Source organism: Colletotrichum gloeosporioides (assembly GCF_011800055.1).
Source record: "Colletotrichum gloeosporioides strain Lc1 chromosome Unknown consensus_91, whole genome shotgun sequence".
NCBI lineage: Eukaryota > Fungi > Ascomycota > Sordariomycetes > Glomerellales > Glomerellaceae > Colletotrichum > Colletotrichum gloeosporioides.
The window spans coordinates 392,436-409,774 of record NW_025544736.1 but is presented as its reverse complement, the minus strand read 5'-3'; the positions used below and the strand labels follow the sequence as shown (position 1 = coordinate 409,774).

Genomic DNA, 17,339 nt, shown 5'->3' with positions numbered 1-17,339 from the left:
CAAACAACATCAATCCGAGGACTTTCCCCGCCAACGCCTGTTTTCATATATCCCATAAGAACACCGAAATCAGGTTCAACCACAGAGGGCACAGCCGTTTAACCAAAAGCTCCTGCCACACCTGCCCAAGGATCTGCGGCCCGGGTTGCTTTTCGTACTGCCCGCTTCCAAATCCATACGACATCATCCCCTCAAGGCTATCCTTCTTTCCTCATCACAAAACGGAAACTGACGAGGATTCGTTGTCTGCCTTCAACCTCACCACGAAGGGTATTTTTTTGAAACGGAGTCCCAAACATTGATCGTTAATCGCAAGAAAGATCACACAAGCCCAAGTCACGCCTGCCTCCAGAAAGGCTGTTATCGTTTACCAACTTGTGGAGCTGCCATTTGAGTCAACTTAATCCCACAACATCATTCGAGGAAAGGCCCTGCCAGCAGGTGAAACCAGTTATCTGGCTCACTTTCAAAGTCAATTGCACCAACTGTCGACCTGAATTGACAATTCAATCTTCATCGACATTGATCTCGACAATCAGGCTGTCGACAACCGACTCTTCCCTCAAGACATCGCCACTTCCTATCCGGCAATCTTTTACCAAGTAACAAAGAGTGCTTTCATCGCCCGCAGACTGCAATAATGACTCGACAGGAACGTGTCAAGCCCTGGTACCTCGGCTCGCTGGACTACTACTTCGTTGACGACCGGGCTGCGACAGTCGACCGGGATCCGGAAGCGAATTTTGTGCCGGGCGTGGCTCAGTACGCCGATGACGAGTATAAGTCCCTGCAGCTGCCTCCGAATCCGAGAGGACGACCAAAGGACACTACCAGACCCTCCCGTGCCTCGCAGCGACAGGCGTCCAAGAAGGCGAAAGAAAGAACATCCATGCTCTATGAGGAGTACGGACAACCCACAGATGAAGACGAGGTCTCGAGCGAGGACTCACCTGTCAAGGGTCAGAGTGCCGAGAAGGAGACTGAGGTGTTCGTCGCAACGATCAGACCCTGTCAGCCGACCGCAACTTACTCACCAACCCAGAAAACCAGCTCCGTGTCGATGACTCGTCAGGCACCATCCAGCTGTACGCCGTATGCACTGACTGAGAGCTCATCTTCAGGCAAAGCTGGCCGAAAGCGTGGTGCTGAGACCAAGGCTGCCGCAAAACGTAAAAGAGCACGTCGAAGTTTGCTCCAGGACAGACAAGATCTCTCCGAAGACAGGGAGGTCACTTTGGGCCGCGAGATTGTTGCTAAAACCAGCAATGACATTGCAGAAGTGGACAAGGTTGAAGAAGTCATACATGTAGCCGTGGCTTCAATGACACAGGCAGCGCCCGCCAGCGCGGCGCCGTCGGAACCTACTCCCCTCGAAGCACCAGGACCGGTGGGAAGCCAATCAGGGGCTATTCCGGGACACGGCGGAAAAGCACCACGACACCACAAGACGGATAATTCAGGCACATCGATTGAAAGTCGGAGCGCATCGGTCGAAAGCCGCATCAGTAGCATCAGTTTACAATGGGCCCAAGTCGAGGAAATCATCGTCCATGAAAGGTTCGTGAATGCAGCGCATCTGACCGTTCCTGGATTGCGGAGCAGCATTGTTGACGACTTGGCACAAGAGCTTGGCATCATTGACTATGCAGACATCACTGATCATCTGAACGAGATCCGGCGCAACCCGCACGAGGGCGCAAGAGTTGAAGCTGCAAGAGCGCTCGGGAGAGCGATCATGGACCGTATGATTGTTGGTATGTGAAGCTTACTTTGGTATCCTCAGACTCCATGGAGCTAACGTTCTACAGCAGGTATAAAATCGGAGTAAAGCAGACGGAGTCAAGTGTTTTGATACACAGAACGGGATACAGGAACTTTTTGGAATGCGGGAGTGATACAGCTTCGTTGAAAAATCAAGTCATGAGTAGTTAAGGGCGCCCAAAGGCTAGCATAGTCTGCTCATACAGGTGAACAAGGGGGCTGGCATAAGGAGCGACGGATGCCTCCCCGACAGAAACTTGGTTTCCAACAGAAGTTTCGCATTTGGCTAGACAGGTTTACTAAACATAAATTACCATAGTCGCAACAATTACTCAAGTCCAAACCAACAATGATCGTGATCTTGATACGTTACTTGCTCATCTATGGTGTATCAGACCTCATCCATGCAACTCTAGGTTCTAAACTCAGTCTTGGCAGGCAAACCCATGAAAACCTCGCGCAAACCCCTCTCCCCGCGACGCTTACCTTCACAGGGCCGTCCTGACCATGATATTGTAATCATGCCACACGTAGTCATTCCCGGCGTCCCTCTCCCATATGAAGGAATCCCTGTTCGCCATCTCCATGTCAAAAGCGAAAGCAACCTTCGCTACGGTTAGCCGGATGGACTGCAGGGCCATCTCCCGCCCAATGCACACTCTTGGCCCGACGAGAAAGGGACGATAGCTGGTCCGGACATCGTGCTCAAAGGCCGTCCCGGGCCCATTGTCAATCCACCGGTCGGGGCGGAATTTATCGGCGAGTGCCCAGTAATCCGGCCGTCGCTGAATAGTCCAGATGTCGGCCGAGACGTTGACGCCCTTGGGCACGTAGAGCCCGTCGATAGTGGCACCCGGGGAAATGCGGTGCGAGCCGCGGCCGTTGATGGGCGGAAGGAGGCGCAGAGTTTCCTGCACGCAGGCGTTGAGGTAGGGCAGACGGAGCACGCTCTGGGCTGAGATCTCGGCGAGCGAGGAGTAGGCGGCGCGGACCTCGTGCTGGATCTTGTGGTAATGATCTGGCTCGCGCAGGACATGGTAGAACATGGCGGACAGGGTTGTGGCAGATGTGTCGTAGCCTACCATGCTGTTTTGGATTCAAGAGTGCATGTCAGCAATGTGCATCTGGGAAAAAGCATGAAAGATGATTGGCCACTAACGCGAATAAGGCCGAGTTGCTCAAAATCTCTGCCTGAGTCAGGCCGGCGGACTCTTTGGCCGCTAGGATGGCGGTGAGAAAGTCTTTACGGCCGCCTTGTCGGTCGATGCAGCTGGATGACTATGTTAAAGTTTCTGTTCGGTCGGTTGGTACGTGTTGGGACGACGCGGGGCACTGACTCTCTTAGTTGATTCATCAACAGGAAGTTCTTGGGAACTCTGAAGATGTGGGGCACGATCATGACGGGCAACTTGGCCAGGCCACCAAAGATTGGAATTTCTGTGAGAAACTGAAACAGCTCTAGGAGAGGCGCTCCTTTGCCGTAGGTAAACTTAAGCTTTTCGTATGCGCCTGGTTGGATAATTAGCGCGACGCGTAGCCACAGACCGGTCGTTACGGATATTTACTCATTTGGTCATGGAGCAGGGGCTCGCCAAATGACAAGTCACCAACAATACTCCAGATCATCCTCGCAAAGTGGTCGCTGATATTGATAGTTTTGTCTTCGTTCAGTGCTTTTCCCAAATTGTCGACCGCCCTGCCAACATGGTGCTGGACGATGTCCTCTTGTTCCATGAGAGCTTTGGCAGTGAATGCTGGCTGCAGAGCAGTGCGGAGACGCTTGTGCGCTGTCTTGTCTGTCGTAGTCAACAGATTCGGCGCTGCCCAGATCAGCTTTGCAAGCAAGGACTCAATGGTGCCCTGTTTCGTAAAGTGTCCACCATTTGGGCCCGGGTTGTGGATTGTCTTGAGAGCATCTTCGGACGCAAACGACAATTCGTTGGGACCGATTCGTACAACGGGGCCTGGAAGTATGGAATTAGTTTTGGTTTGGAACGCGAAGATACGTATGTGAGCTGTTACCATATTTCGCATGAATTGCTTCGATATCATTGTTGAGTCTATGCCCCGACACGGACCGGATGAGCCAAATCTGGCTACCATGTTAGTTACAGCGAAATCGGCTGGAGATCAGAGGCCTTACAGGAGATATTGCCGCAATGAAGGGACCTTTGACATGGGCAATTGGATGAAGATAGTAGTTGTAAAGAGCTAGTAGTACTGGGCATACAATGAACTGTACAGAGGTAAGTCGGTTAGTTAACCAGGCTCGGTGTAAGTCAAGGGCACACTCAGTAACATACTGAAAAGCCGAAATACACCGGCATGTTCCCCCATGACAGCCAGCCATGCGACCGACGCAAGATCCACGGTACAGTAAGTGTGCTAACCTTGTCTTGGGGAAAAGTGTTGAGTGTGGCGTCCATCTTCTTTTGCTATTCAGTTCCGATCTGATGTCGTTCACAAGAAGGTCACTAGGAACTATGTCGCAAGTTCAAATCGAAAGGCTGCAATGAAAATTGAGCTCCCGGGTATCCAAAATGTGAATATGTTCTCCATCAACTCATCGGTTGGTGCTTTTGTCAAAGATGGACCCGTAAATCTCCAAGTCTCTAGCTGCCGTGCGCTCATTCTCAGTCAAACTTAGCGGTCCTAGGACACATGCTATCAAACTTTCTGCAGTTGATTGCTTCGCCAGGACTTGATTCGTAAACCCATTCCGTGGCAACGGTCTGATTCGGTCAATACCTAAACACCGCGGCCGGCGGAGCAATTCCCCCACATACCGGCCGACCTCTTCTGGGCGGCTCCGAAAGTTTATCATCTGAAGTGGCACGCCGTCCGAGGTCATCGCACGCTTCGGCGTTAACCTTTACGGCGTAGTCATCGGTCTCGGTTTTCTTCCTAAACGAGGTTACACAACTGACCCGTGTATCGACAGCTGAAACGATTGACATGGAAAGATTGACGATTATCACCCGCCAACTGACACGACTCAACACCTTTGTGGTATGTTCCCGCCGACTGCTTGCCGCGAAGCCCCTCTCGCAACACCTCCACAGTCACACCGAGGAGCTAGGAGCTCTGGGCCCTCCAGCGTCCAAGCATTACTTCTCACTGCTCTGCTTCCACCATCACGATCGGCAGCCAAGAGCGACGCATCCACTGGTAGATAAGGTTCGCCCACTGAGAGCGGCTGCCCACATAAACTCTCCGAGGCTGTTTCGATCGCTGTCAGACCAACTATTGACTATTCCCGCCAGCGAGCCGACCCCGCGGGTCACCCCAATGTCGGGCCACGTTCACCACCTCCCCGGACTCAAGCCACGTTTTTTTCAGCTGCAGTAGGCATTCGACATTGGACAAGTTTGAATCTTACCCCTTGCCAAGATTGATTTAGGTGAGATGGCATCCTCAAGCCACGAGATGCACATGCGTGTGATTATTACCCGCGCTGCAGTTTCGGTAGTTTTTTCTCGTCCCCTGGCAATTTCGAAATGCCGTGTTAGGATACACAAGTTGACAGCCTTCCCGGCGGGATGTCTTCGGCTAAACTGTTTGTATGTCTTTACTTGAATCGCGCTCCTATAGCACATGACTCGCCTGGTCATATCTCAATGGCGGATCATATCCCCGAGCGTAGCCTTACCTGTATCATCTATCGTAGGCGGCAAACTTTAGACGGTAACCCGCGCATTCTTCTACTATACTGCCAAGCCGCCTGGAGTAATCCATGGTAAGAGTGGAACCGGCCCACTGGATCAGTCCGCCATTTCAACCCTGACTTGCCTCTTCAAGATCAACTTCCAGTACCTGGTCGCAACCTGTGCCTTGGCGGGGCGTCGGCACTGAATAACTCGCCGTGCTCGCGCCATCGGCAAGATCCTTGAGGGCTCTATCGCGCCACATTCCCGTTTGACAAGCTGACGCCATCCCCATTCCTGTGAAGGGTCTGGTTTCAGCTGGCATGTGGTAAGGCTGGGTACCACCGGGGCCTAACTCCCCTACAACCAGGATGCATGCGTGCCTCTACTAGCTTAAGTTTGTTATACTCTTCCAATCGTCTAGAACACCGTTGGTGAAGCATCTGACTGCCCGGCTACATTGCCCTGCTTCTCTAGGTCCGTAACTTTCTTTCACGCCGCCTACGGTTGCTTCCTGCAGGTCTAGACTTTCTTTCGGTAAAGATCCAACCCCTCCCACGTACCTCTCCTACGGAAAAATGAACCACTCCTACCAAATTTGTTTAATCGTCGGCAGCATATCCGCATGATTGGCCGACCTCAGATAAATCTTGTTTGCCAAGGTTTCCTCAGACATTGCATCTGCTCCCTCGAAGGTTGTAACATGCATTCTGCGAACCGCCCAGGGTCGTGTTTGATCAATGGCACCGCAGCGCAAGAGAGGAAAAGGCCTTTTCCCCGATGAAGCCTTAAATCCTTTATACCTATGGTGACTTGTCAGCCAAACCCGAGGAGACGCGATTGTCTGCTCGTTCTGCTCGTTCTAAAAACCGAAACTGTGTCCATTGGTCACCACGCTATACTACTTTTATGATTTGATCGCCCGCAACACACACACACCCTTTTACTAATTGGTCGGATTATCTGCTCGACGTTTTCTAGAACAAAGCAAGATGTTCGGTACTTTGATGTATGATCTACAGCACAACGAGCCCACGTTTATCGAGAACAATCCCGAGGCGGTGATCAACCGGAACCGACGGGGTAAGCCACACATCGCATGCGAATTTTGTCGAGCTCGCAAGGTAGGCTTTTCTCTCCGAGCGGCACTTGAGACTCCTTCTGATTGCGTGAAGCTCCGATGTAATGGGAATCCAAACGGTTGCGACCGGTGCAAGTCAGCCTCCAACATTTGTAAATACCCAACGAACAGAGGCGTTATCCGAAAACGAAAACAGTCCACCACCTCAACCAAAGACTCATCACAGCCACGCCAGTCTGGCCTTGGAGATACCACAGCACCGCAGTCGCCAACACTTTCCGACCACTTCAAACTTGATCCGACAATGATGTTTCACACAACAAATAACGAAGCTGAGAAGACAATTGCGCTGGGTCAGTTGCATCGGCAAAGCAACCTACCCAGTCCGGTGCTTGATCTGCCAGCCTGCCCCACCGACTTGATGGGGGAGTTGACCAACGGGCAAAATGAGAAGCATGAGCAGGATCAGATCGACCAATGGCTGGCTTCATGTAGCCTGTTATCGCCCAATGGCACAATCGATATGGGCAGCTTGAAGACAGGGGACTTTACTTGGCAAGAGCTGAGTAAAGACATGTCATATTTTGACAACGTGGATGACAGTGGAGACGATGGAGCGAGCTCTCAAGAGACTCAACTCGAGGACTTCGACATGAACGGTAAGCGTCATCTGCAATCAACTTGCGGATCCAGGGATGTTCATTCGATGGCTGATTGAATTCTCAGATCCCACAGAAACCATCGACGATTCATCATCCACTCCATGCCTATCATCCTCAAGCCTGGACATGCTACTGGACGAGAACTTCCCCACAAATACAAGCGCTCCTCTGCCTGATCCTCCGTCGAACAAGTCCCAAAAACCAGGCCGCAAACAGACCCCGATAGCATACAAGATGTCCGCGCCGGCACCGAGCCCACTTACGGCGTTACTAGAGACGGCCGAAAACACCTACAAGAAGAAGAGCGAGTGCCGCTGCCTCCGTTTAGCTGCTCACCTCCTCGAGCAACTTGGCAACGAGGGGGCGAATACGGAACAGCCTACGATGGACGGCTTGCTCAACTGCTGTCGAGAGGCCATCAAGGGCTGCGATTCCATCCTCGGCTGCACATTATGCAAGTCTCGGTCCGAAAGCATGATGCTTCTCGCCATGGCGGGACAGTACCTCAGCAACATTTGCGAAAAGACGGTGCGGTGCTACGTTGACGTCGTCCAGCAGCCCCGGCCGGCGAATCCCCCGGACGGAGGCGTTGCCATGTGGTTCCGCTCCTACAAGATCGAGAGCGCATCGGAACGCAACCAGGTTCTCAGATGCCTCGTTACAGGACAGTTGACAGAGTTTTGTCAACTGATCAGCAAGATTAAGGCGCGGGTGGGCACGAGAAAAGCACACCTAGCGCCACTGCTGGGAGCCGAGCGGAAGATACAGTGCATGCGAACCATGTTGATGCAGTGTGAAAGTTATGGAGGATCTAGAAGCAACAGTAGCGACTCGCCGTCACTAGCATAGCGTAATCAGAATATGTCAGTTGTCTCACTAGCGCTGCTGTGCGTGAAAATGCCGAAGTTTCTGTATACGAGTGTGTCGGCTTCCTTCCGAGGCTTGCTAGGTCTTCCTGGTCACGAAGACTTTTGCGACGCATGCATGTGTAACGTTGTTGTGGTTCGCCAGCTTTTGAGTTCATAGCTTGAGACGAATATGCGATTACCTTTAGTCACACTCGTCCCAACTCGACTGAGGAGTATGCTCGGAGTAATCCTACCAAGATGAAGTATCCGGGATATCGACAGGTAGTGTGCCAAAGCGCATAGCCCAGCTTGATGGAGGCTAACATACCTCACGGCTAAAGTTGCCTGCATTTAGTGTGTCTAAAGCCGCATGACGGTGGGCCGGCAATCAGAACCATACAGCATAGGGATCACGGAAATAGATAGTCATAAATCTGGGTTGCGGCGCACACGTAGTCCTAGTCCAGCGAGCAGCTCGGAAAACTCGGCCGATTAGATTAACATGCGATGGAAAAGCATCAATAAAGCTAACACGACCCCTGTTCTATGCTGCCTTCACAAGCGTCGAAACATAACGACTCTTTTCTCCAATTTTCTCAGCCAATACGCTCAAACTCGGGCTGTGAAGCACGTCAAAGATGCTTGTCGTCTCGGCTCCCGCACTAGATACGAGCCAGTTTCTGAGCTCTACCGCAATGAGCGAGTCGACGCCGTACTTGGACACGGGATACTTCTTGTCAATCTCCGCGGCGTCCAGTCCGAACATCTCGCCCAACTTTGAGATGATGGCGTCGAGGATGAGGACCACAGCACCGGTGCCGCTCGTGGCAGACTGCAGAGAGTCCGAGAGGCGGGCCGTCGCTTGACGTTGCTGATCACCTCGTCCACGTGGGCCGCCATGTGCGTTACGGGTGACTTGGGCCGCTGTAAATCGTTTGTCGTTGACCCACGCAACCGTTGATGCCTCGTCGAACTCTAGAATGCCCGTGATGAGCTGGCTGAGGTCGACGGGGCGAAGAGGGTGTTGAATAGCCGTCTCAACGATCTTGAGCATTTGCGCCTCGCTAATATCGGCAAGACCAGTTTTGGTCAACCGTTCCGCGACACCCTCGGTATTAGCAACAAATCCGACCTCTTGGATGCTGGCCAAGTCAACCGACACCGCAGGCAGAGACTGAGAAGTCCGGAACTTAGCAAAGGCGTCTTGGAATGTTCCGCCAGCGGAGTAGTTCGCCTGGCTCGTGTTCCCGCCCAGGCCAGTCAAGGAAGACAGCATGATGAAGAAGTCAAGGTTGGGAAGGTTGTTGTGGATGTTCCACGTGGCGGCGACCTTGGGACCAGTTGCAGCAAGCCATTGGTCGTACGTCATATTGGGGAAAATAGAGTCCTAAGTTGCTTTAGGTTTATGCTTGCTTGTATGGACAAAATGGGGAGGGAACTTACGTTAAGGGTCATTGCCGCCTGGATCACGCCACGAACCGGCGGGAGACTTTGGCAAGCTTGGTCCAAGACTCTGCGGAGCTCCACATCGTTCGATACGTCGCAATTCCCAAAGAAGGCATTGCATCCCGTGGCTTTCAGATCGGATGTGAGAGCCTCACTGTCTGGATGTGTCTTTGCACTGCGAGAGAGGATCATAAGATTCTTACAGCCGAGGCTGCGGGCCATCCACCGTGCAATGGATTGTCCAATCCCTCCCATGCCACCCACAATGATGTACGTCGCATCTGGTGAAAGGCGGGCGGGCTTGGGGGACGGGATGACCTAATGAACGGTTAGAAACCATGTAATGTGATCGGAAGGAAAGTGCGACAGGAAATCATACCTTGACAAGATCTGTCTTCTTTGGTGTTACAACAATCTTGCCCAAGTGCTTGCCGCTCTGCATCAGCCTGAACGCCTTGTCGACGTCCGAGATGGGGTAAGTTGTCATTGGTGCCACTACTCGAAGCCGTCCGTTTTTAAACATCTCCATGACGCCTTGGAGGACATCTTGGACCGCTTGTCCCTTATATTTGCCCAGTTGGAAAAGATCAACAGCAGCAAACGAAACGGCGCGGCGCAGAGGGCTCATGTCGAGGTACTTGGCAGCCTCCATATCCCGCTTGCCAATCTCGACGAAACGTCCAAATCGTGCCACGCAGTCCCAACTCTCTTTCAGCAGAGCGCCTGAGAGGGAGTTGAGAACAACGTCTGCGCCTCGACCGTTGGTGGCCGCCATGAGTGCAGGTCCGAAGGAGGTATCTCGGCTGGAGAATATGTGATCTCTTGGGATTCCAAACTCCTTCACAACAAAGTCACGCTTCGCTTCGGTGCCGACGGTGACGAAAACGTTGGCACCGCGATGCTGAGCAAGCATCACTGCGGCCTGCCCGACTCCACCGGTAGCCGCATGGATAAGAACGTTCTCGCCCTTGGTAAGCCTGCCGATGTCATACAAGCCATAGTAGGCTGTCGCGAATACCATCGGAACTGTGGCGGCTTCTTCGAATGACATGTGGTCAGGGATGCGAACAGCACAGGGCCAATTGATGGTAACTCTTGTCGCCCAGTGTCCACGAAGGATAGCGCAGACACGGTCGCCAACCTTCAGATCGCTGTCTCTCTGAGCGTCTGAACCAAGTCTAGTGACAACGCCACTGCACTCATAGCCCATGATGGTTTCATCAAGCTGACCTAGAGTAACCAAGACGTCTCTGAAGTTCAAGCCGAACGCGCGAGGCTCGATCTCAATCTGGTCGGCGCCAAGAGAGGATTCATTACGCTCTACCTCCCGAAATCGCAGGGTGTCGAGCAATCCAGCAGTGCCGACCTCCATCTGAAGATCGAACTTGGAGTCCCTGGCATCAAACTCTCTGATCTCTGGATCAGGCTCACTGCCTTCGGGAGCGAATGCCTTGTTCTCATTGTCGTCGTTGTAGATGCGTGAGACATGGATGAGTGAGTTGTCAACGGCGTATTCGCAGTCAATGTCTCTTGAGCTTTGTAAAAAGTCGAAGGAAGTCGCAAAGACATCGGCGATGAAGTCCACATTCCTCTCCGACCACGCCGGATCCTTGGTGTCCAGGTCAAGGGAAACGTAGCGCCTTCCAGCGTCTTCCATCCGCAGAGTTCTGAGAAGACCAGAGTGCATAGCCATATCGGGCTCCGAGCCCTTGGTGAGACTAGCCCTTGTGACCCAGAGAACACCTCGAGCTGTCGTCAGCAGACGCTGTATGCGCGCAAACTCGTCCTTCGTCAGGCGACTCAAGAGAGGTGCAATCATTTCGACGAGCATGATGCAGACTTTGCCAGCGGCATCAACCTTTTTCCAATCCTCTACGGTGGTAGAAGCTCCAACGTTACGTTGAATGCTGCTCTGAAGGCTCTGCAACCAAGGGGCGGGCACCTTCTCTGACGGGGAAAGAATGGTGACTTCGGAAGGATATGAAGTCGGCGCGGCGGCAGTCGAGGTCATGACGCTGAAAGAGTAGTTTGCCTCGTCTTCCATGTCGCGAACCTCTAAGTCAATGCCGGAAAAGCCGCTAGCTTTCAGCACCCTGCTCCAGTGATCGACTGTGAGATTGGGGCCACCCTTGCGTTCGGACTCTTCGGCAAGCCACCAACCGGGCAATGCACCGAAGATCAGTTGGACGTCCAGAGTATCCTTGGTGGTCTCCACCAGAATGAGCTTTCCGCCAGGCTTGAGCAGAGAGCGAACATTCTTCATCGTCTTTTCCATGTTCTTTGTGGCGTGTAGAACTTGGCAAGCGATGATGAGGTCGTAGGAACCAGACGCAAAGGACTGCTCGGTGGGGTCGGCCTCAATGTCAAGCTTCTTGTAGCTGATCATGTCACCATACTCGCCAAACTTCTTCGCGGCTGCTTCGAAAAAGCCAGCAGACACGTCGGTGAAGGTGTAGGACGAGAAGCGGTATCTGCAGTCTGGGGTGTCCTCGGTCAATCCCTTGAGGACGGATCCTGTGCATCCACCGGTACCACCTCCGATCTCCAGAACCTTGGCTCGCGGGTTCTTCATGGAGTATAGATGCACTAACTCCTGAACCTGCGCGTAGGAACGGTTGCAGCGCAGAGCCTTCTCATAGAACTCGTATAGGAGGTTGCCTTCCATCATGACTTCGAGAGGAGCCACCTGCTTCCGGAGGATCTGAGACAAACTTCTTCCAACACGGCACAGAAGACGGCCATTGACGCTCTGTGAAGCAACTTCATCGAAGAGCATGTGCTTCATTCCCTTGCTTGCCTTGGCCCAGGAGGCGCTGCCACGAGCAAGACTGCCTACAAGCCCAGCTTCATAGTTGGACTGCATCCAGTTGTACAGAGACTTGTGGTACCACTCCATGTCGGCGAGAGCCTGTTCATCTGAGCTCAAGTCCTGGATGGCGTCTTGGATGAAATGCCAAGCAGCCCGGACGAGCTTCTTATTGACCGACAGTTCCTGTGGGCCAACTTCGAATCTCAAGGGCTGCACGATTGTCTCAGTGGGCATCAGCGTCATATCAGGATGCCACAACATCTTGAACAAGAGCTTTGTTGCATTCTCTGAGGCGTCGGTGTTATTCACGCCACCAACAGCCTGGCAGAAGAGCCCCTTGACTTCCAAAAGTGTTGTGTCAGGGTTTTGAGGATCGGATGTGGTAATAGTGGAGCGGAATCCTGAACGATCTTGCTTGTCCACGGTCGCAAGAGACTGAAATTGGCTGCCAGGAGATGATGACAGTGACTGAGCAACAAAAATCTCTCCAATAGCACGAGGCATAACCATGGAATTTTGGTATGCGTCTGATGACAGCGCCGCATACGCCCCTTGGAATATGGAGTCCAATGTCGTGGGATGAAGTACGTGAGAACTGGCAGACTTGACGTCCGCAACCTGGAACTGGAACTTCGAGCCAAACTCTTGTGCTTGAATATTGATCATGTTTTGGAAGGTTGGACCATGGTGAAGTCCCATCTTCCTCAGACGACCAAAGAGCTCGCTCACCTCGACGGGTCGTAGAACGCGATCCTGCACACCGTTTGAGAGGCTGTTGGATGCCTCGGTAGGCGGCAGAACTGGTTTTGTCTTCTTTCTCTGCGAGATGTAACCGTGGATGTGCTCAGTCCAGGATTCTCCATCTGGGCTGGGTGACTCGAGCGAAAATTCGTACCATCCTGGTTCTAGGTTCTTGTTGTCGCATGGATGCAGAGAGAGCTGGACCTCAATTCCGGCCTCCGTGTCAGGGATAACAAGTGCATTGCTTATCTGGATGTCTCTGAGGCAATAACCATCGACTGTGTCCGCATCGGAATCGGGTAGCTGCCGTATAGCCTCAATCGCCATGGCAATGCCACCAGCACCCGGGTAAACGATGTCAGACTGAACCAAATGATCCCGAAGCCAGGGCAGCTCGGATGCCTTGAGGAAATGTCTCCAGGTAGGACTCGTGGCTGCCGGCCCAGGAAGCAGTGAACCCAGCAGCTCATGGCGGACATGTTTCCGGTTACGATGTGCAACGTTGAGCCGTGACTCTTGCCAGAAGCTGTTGGTGTGGTTCCAGGGGTAGGAGGGGAGGTCGGCAACAACATGGTAGGTCTCATGGTGATTACGGCGATTAACAGCGGCCAGATCTACAGGGTAGCCCTTGCACCACAGAGACCCTGCCGCAGTCTGCATAGCAACCGCCGCGTTCTGGCCTCTGATCAAGCAAGAAGCATACGGCAGGCTTAGATCCTTCAAAGAAGAAATCTTACAGATTTGTCTGATTGGCCCAGCCAACGCGGAATGGGGACCGATTTCGAGGATATGATCGACGTTGGTTTCGCTGGAGGAAGTGTCCACACACATCTGCTCGAATGATTGCGAGAAGAGAACTGGCCACAAAAGGTTGTTCACCCAGTGTTGCGGCCCAAGCTTCTCGGGACTTTCAATGAGACCCCCTGTTACTGGGGAGGAGTAGACGATCTTGTTCCACTTCAACTTCGGCTGGATGATATCTTTCAACGCCTTCAGGTATTCATCGGCCATAGGGAGCATGTGATGGGAGTGGTATGCGGACTTGACCTTAAGCTTACGGGCGAAGATTTGGTCATTCGCGAAGTCCTTCTCGAGGCGATCGATTGCGTCAAGATCACCAGAGAGCGTGACGCTGGAAGGGCTGTTGACGCAGGCCACTGTTACCGTGCCCTTGTCGACCCCATGCTCCGCCAGATATGACCAGGCTTCGTCGGATCCAAGACCGACAGCCATCATTCCGCCCGGTGCTGTAGAGGCAGTGTGATATTTTTCGGTCAGGGCACCACGGAAGTAGGCCACACCCAATGCCTCCTCATAGGTAAGAGCTCCTGCGGCATAAGCAGCGGCAATCTCACCGCTCGAGTGACTCGTCACTGCACTCGGACGAATGCCCCAAGACCTGAGTAGGTCTACCAAGCAGATCTGCAGCGCAACGCAGACAGGCTGGCTTAGCCTGGGCTCGTTGACGCGAGTTGACTTTTCGTCCCGTTGCAACTCTTCCACAAGAGACCAGTCAGCGCCGTAGTCGCTAAGAACAACGTCGGCGTGAAGAAGCGACTTCTGGAAAGTTGGATAGACAGATATCAACTCGCGTCCCATCGCATGCCACTGTGCTCCCTGGCCATTGAAAACGAAGCCAATACGTGGAGGCTCTTTGGCGAGTGTGACCGCTTTCTTGACAGGATCGTCTAGGGCCCCAATCAAGTCCTGATGCCAGTTCAAACTAGAAATTGCGACTCTCCAGGTGAAATGCGAGCGTCGAGTGTCGAATGTGTAAGCAAGATTGTCAAAGTCAATTGCGGCGCCTGTTGACTTTCGGTTTTCCAAGTACGCCTTCAAGTTTGAAACCATTTGTGTCGTGACCGCGGAGTCCTTGCTGCTGAGAACGACAAGCCGTGGTTCTTCTGTCTTCGTGGTTATCACACGAGTGTCATGGATATGCTCATTTGGACCGTCAATGATTACGTGACCGTTGGTTCCCCCATAGCCGTAGTTGTTCACAGAGACGCGACGTGGCATACCCTCAGGCCATTTCTGGGAAACCAGTGGGACGCTGACCTTCAAGGCCGCCATGTCGATCTTCGGATTCGCCTCTTTGTAGTTCAAGCTGGGTGGAATGATGCCATGCTTCAGCATCATAACGGCCTTCACGACTCCCGCAATTCCACTTGAAGCCTCCAAGTGTCCCAAATTGGTCTTGATGGAACCGACTAGGACTGGATTGTCGGCAGTCCGACCTTTGCCGAATACCCGGCTGATCGCACTAGCCTCTATCGGATCGCCAGTCGGTGTTCCCGTCATGTGGGCCTCAACATAAGGGGTCTTGGAAGGATCTAGTCCTGCTCGGCGATAGCAGGCGCGAATGAGGTCTTCTTGGGCCTCTGATGAAGGTGAAGTGATTGTTGGGGTCTTTCCATCTTGGTTGATTGCGGTCTCCCGGATGACAGCATGGACCGGGTCCCCATCCGCCAAGGCATCACGGAGGGGCTTCAGAAGAAGGATGGCGATTCCCTCACCGCGACCGTAACCGTTAGCCTGGCTGTCCCAAGCAAAACATCGACCGTCGGCCCCAAGAACGCTGTGGAGAATTAGCTTAGGCTTTGGAACCTAATACAGAAATGCTCTTTGACTTACCCAAGACCTGACATGACGATGAATGGGTCCGGGTTTAACAGAAGGTTTGATGCTCCAACAACAGACATCCGAGACTCCCCATTACGAATGCTCTGAACTGCCAGGTGAAGGGCAGCCATACTTGCTGAACACCCAGTATCAGTCGTTAAGCTAGGGCCACGAAGGTCAAAAAAGTGGGAAATCCGGTTGGACATCATTGCCACACCATTACCTGTCAAGGCAGTTCTTGGCAACGTGTCTGGATCTCGCATAAGACTATCGTGGTAGTCTCGGGAAAATGAGCCCATGAAAACCGAAGTGTCGGTTCCTGCCAACTTATGCAAAGGAATTCCGGCTAGATTTTCGACGAGGTTAGCTTATTGTTGTCAAATTTCGATCGATGTGATGTACCATTTTCAGAGGCTTCAAAGACGGACTCTAGGAGCATTCTGATTTGCGGATCCATAGCCTGGGTGACGGAGTAAGCTACTTAACACGCCGTTTATAGAAAACATCAGGGCAACTCACATTGGCAATTTCCGCAGTGAAATTGAAGAACGATGCATCAAATTTGGAGACATCGTCGCGAATGAAATGCCCACCGACCACATTGGACTAGTTGGTGACTTGTTAGCATCGAGCTACGCTTTTCCGATGGATTGAGAACACGTACCATCCCAATTTTCGCATGATCTTTGTCGTAAAATGCCTCCGAGTTAAACCTCGACTTTGGAATAGCAGACCATCCATCACGTCCGTCAACGACAAGTTGCCATAGCTTCTCAGGTGTTGTTGCATCGCCTGAGAACTTGCAACTCAAGCCAATGATGGCGATGGGCTCTGCCGGTGCCCCGCTAGGTGATTGGACGCTGTCCACTGGAGAGCTCAGCTCTGAGGAGGTTGCATGACTCATGTAAGGCGCCATTGTAGGTGATTATTGTGATAGGTCTCTGAGCTCAGTTGCTTCACACGGGCCACAGTAAGCTGTGTTTTGGTTATGGCAGAGAGTTAACTAGGACTTCCAAGTGGTGGGTACCCGTGATCACAAGAATCGTCGATGGGCGAATGGTTACTAAGAGGCTCAACTCATTCTCCAGCCTGCCAACTCTGATGCAGTCCCTCTATTGATACAGAATCGGACTGGAAAATTGTGTCTCCAAGCTGCAAATCCGAAGGTTTGGCTATGCAATCTTCACCTCAGCAACCGGATCGCCGAAAAGGATGAGGCCCGAACGACTCGGCCTCGAAAACAATCTCCCACCTTCCGCCAATTGTGGTCAGCCCAGATCTAATCTTGGATATGCAATAAGGCACTTCCTAAATGGGAAGCGCCGTGTCCCTCCCACCCCTCCCCGGAGCAAAACACGGGATGAAGCGGGAGGGACATACGCCCCGGAAAGTCTCGTAGCAATTGCGGCAACTCTATTTCATGGGCATGTCGCTAGGCTATCTGGGGTCAGGGGTCCGCGGTGAGAGCCCCGGTAAAGTTCATCACGACTCGTGGCACCAACGGCAGTGCAACTTTGGACGATGAGCTGAGAGTGACACGCGAATGTAACTACTGAAGGCTGCATCGCGTTGATGATGCGACCCTAGAAGGTTGACCCGATTTGTAATGCCATGTGAGAATCGTTTGCTGCATTACGCGTGTTTAGCTGCTGAATGACTACCTAGGACTACTCGGAACACATTGAAATCGCTGGTTCCTGTCAATTGCTCCTGCTAGTATCTGCA

At 52.6% G+C, this 17,339-nt stretch overlaps 4 protein-coding genes across 4 annotated transcripts; 2 read left to right on the top strand and 2 right to left on the bottom strand.

Moving 5' to 3' along the window:
• Window positions 1-640: 640 nt before the first annotated feature.
• GCG54_00008277 (uncharacterized protein) lies at window positions 641-1,828 on the top strand (the record flags this gene model as incomplete). The annotated part of the gene is made up of 2 exons (XM_045408245.1): window positions 641-1,754; window positions 1,809-1,828. 2 exons carry the CDS (start codon window positions 641-643, stop codon window positions 1,826-1,828), a joined length of 1,134 nt encoding a protein of 377 aa, XP_045257979.1.
• A 421-nt stretch (window positions 1,829-2,249) lies between these two features.
• Window positions 2,250-4,187, bottom strand: GCG54_00008276 (Cytochrome P450 monooxygenase FUM2; the record flags this gene model as incomplete). The annotated part of the gene is made up of 7 exons (XM_045408244.1): window positions 2,250-2,847; window positions 2,921-3,031; window positions 3,099-3,270; window positions 3,327-3,725; window positions 3,784-3,853; window positions 3,905-3,997; window positions 4,065-4,187. The coding sequence occupies 7 exons, from the start codon at window positions 4,185-4,187 to the stop codon at window positions 2,250-2,252; spliced, it is 1,566 nt and encodes a 521-aa protein (XP_045257978.1).
• A 2,210-nt stretch (window positions 4,188-6,397) lies between these two features.
• On the top strand, window positions 6,398-7,997 carry GCG54_00008275 (uncharacterized protein; the record flags this gene model as incomplete). The annotated part of the gene is made up of 2 exons (XM_045408243.1): window positions 6,398-7,145; window positions 7,222-7,997. The coding sequence occupies 2 exons, from the start codon at window positions 6,398-6,400 to the stop codon at window positions 7,995-7,997; spliced, it is 1,524 nt and encodes a 507-aa protein (XP_045257977.1).
• Window positions 7,998-8,540: 543 nt separating this feature from the next.
• GCG54_00008274 (Highly reducing polyketide synthase azaB) lies at window positions 8,541-16,530 on the bottom strand (the record flags this gene model as incomplete). Its single annotated transcript, XM_045408242.1, has 7 exons — window positions 8,541-9,383; window positions 9,440-9,760; window positions 9,822-15,570; window positions 15,627-15,981; window positions 16,017-16,074; window positions 16,134-16,220; window positions 16,279-16,530. The coding sequence occupies 7 exons, from the start codon at window positions 16,528-16,530 to the stop codon at window positions 8,541-8,543; spliced, it is 7,665 nt and encodes a 2,554-aa protein (XP_045257976.1).
• Between the last annotated feature and the right edge of the window lie 809 nt (window positions 16,531-17,339).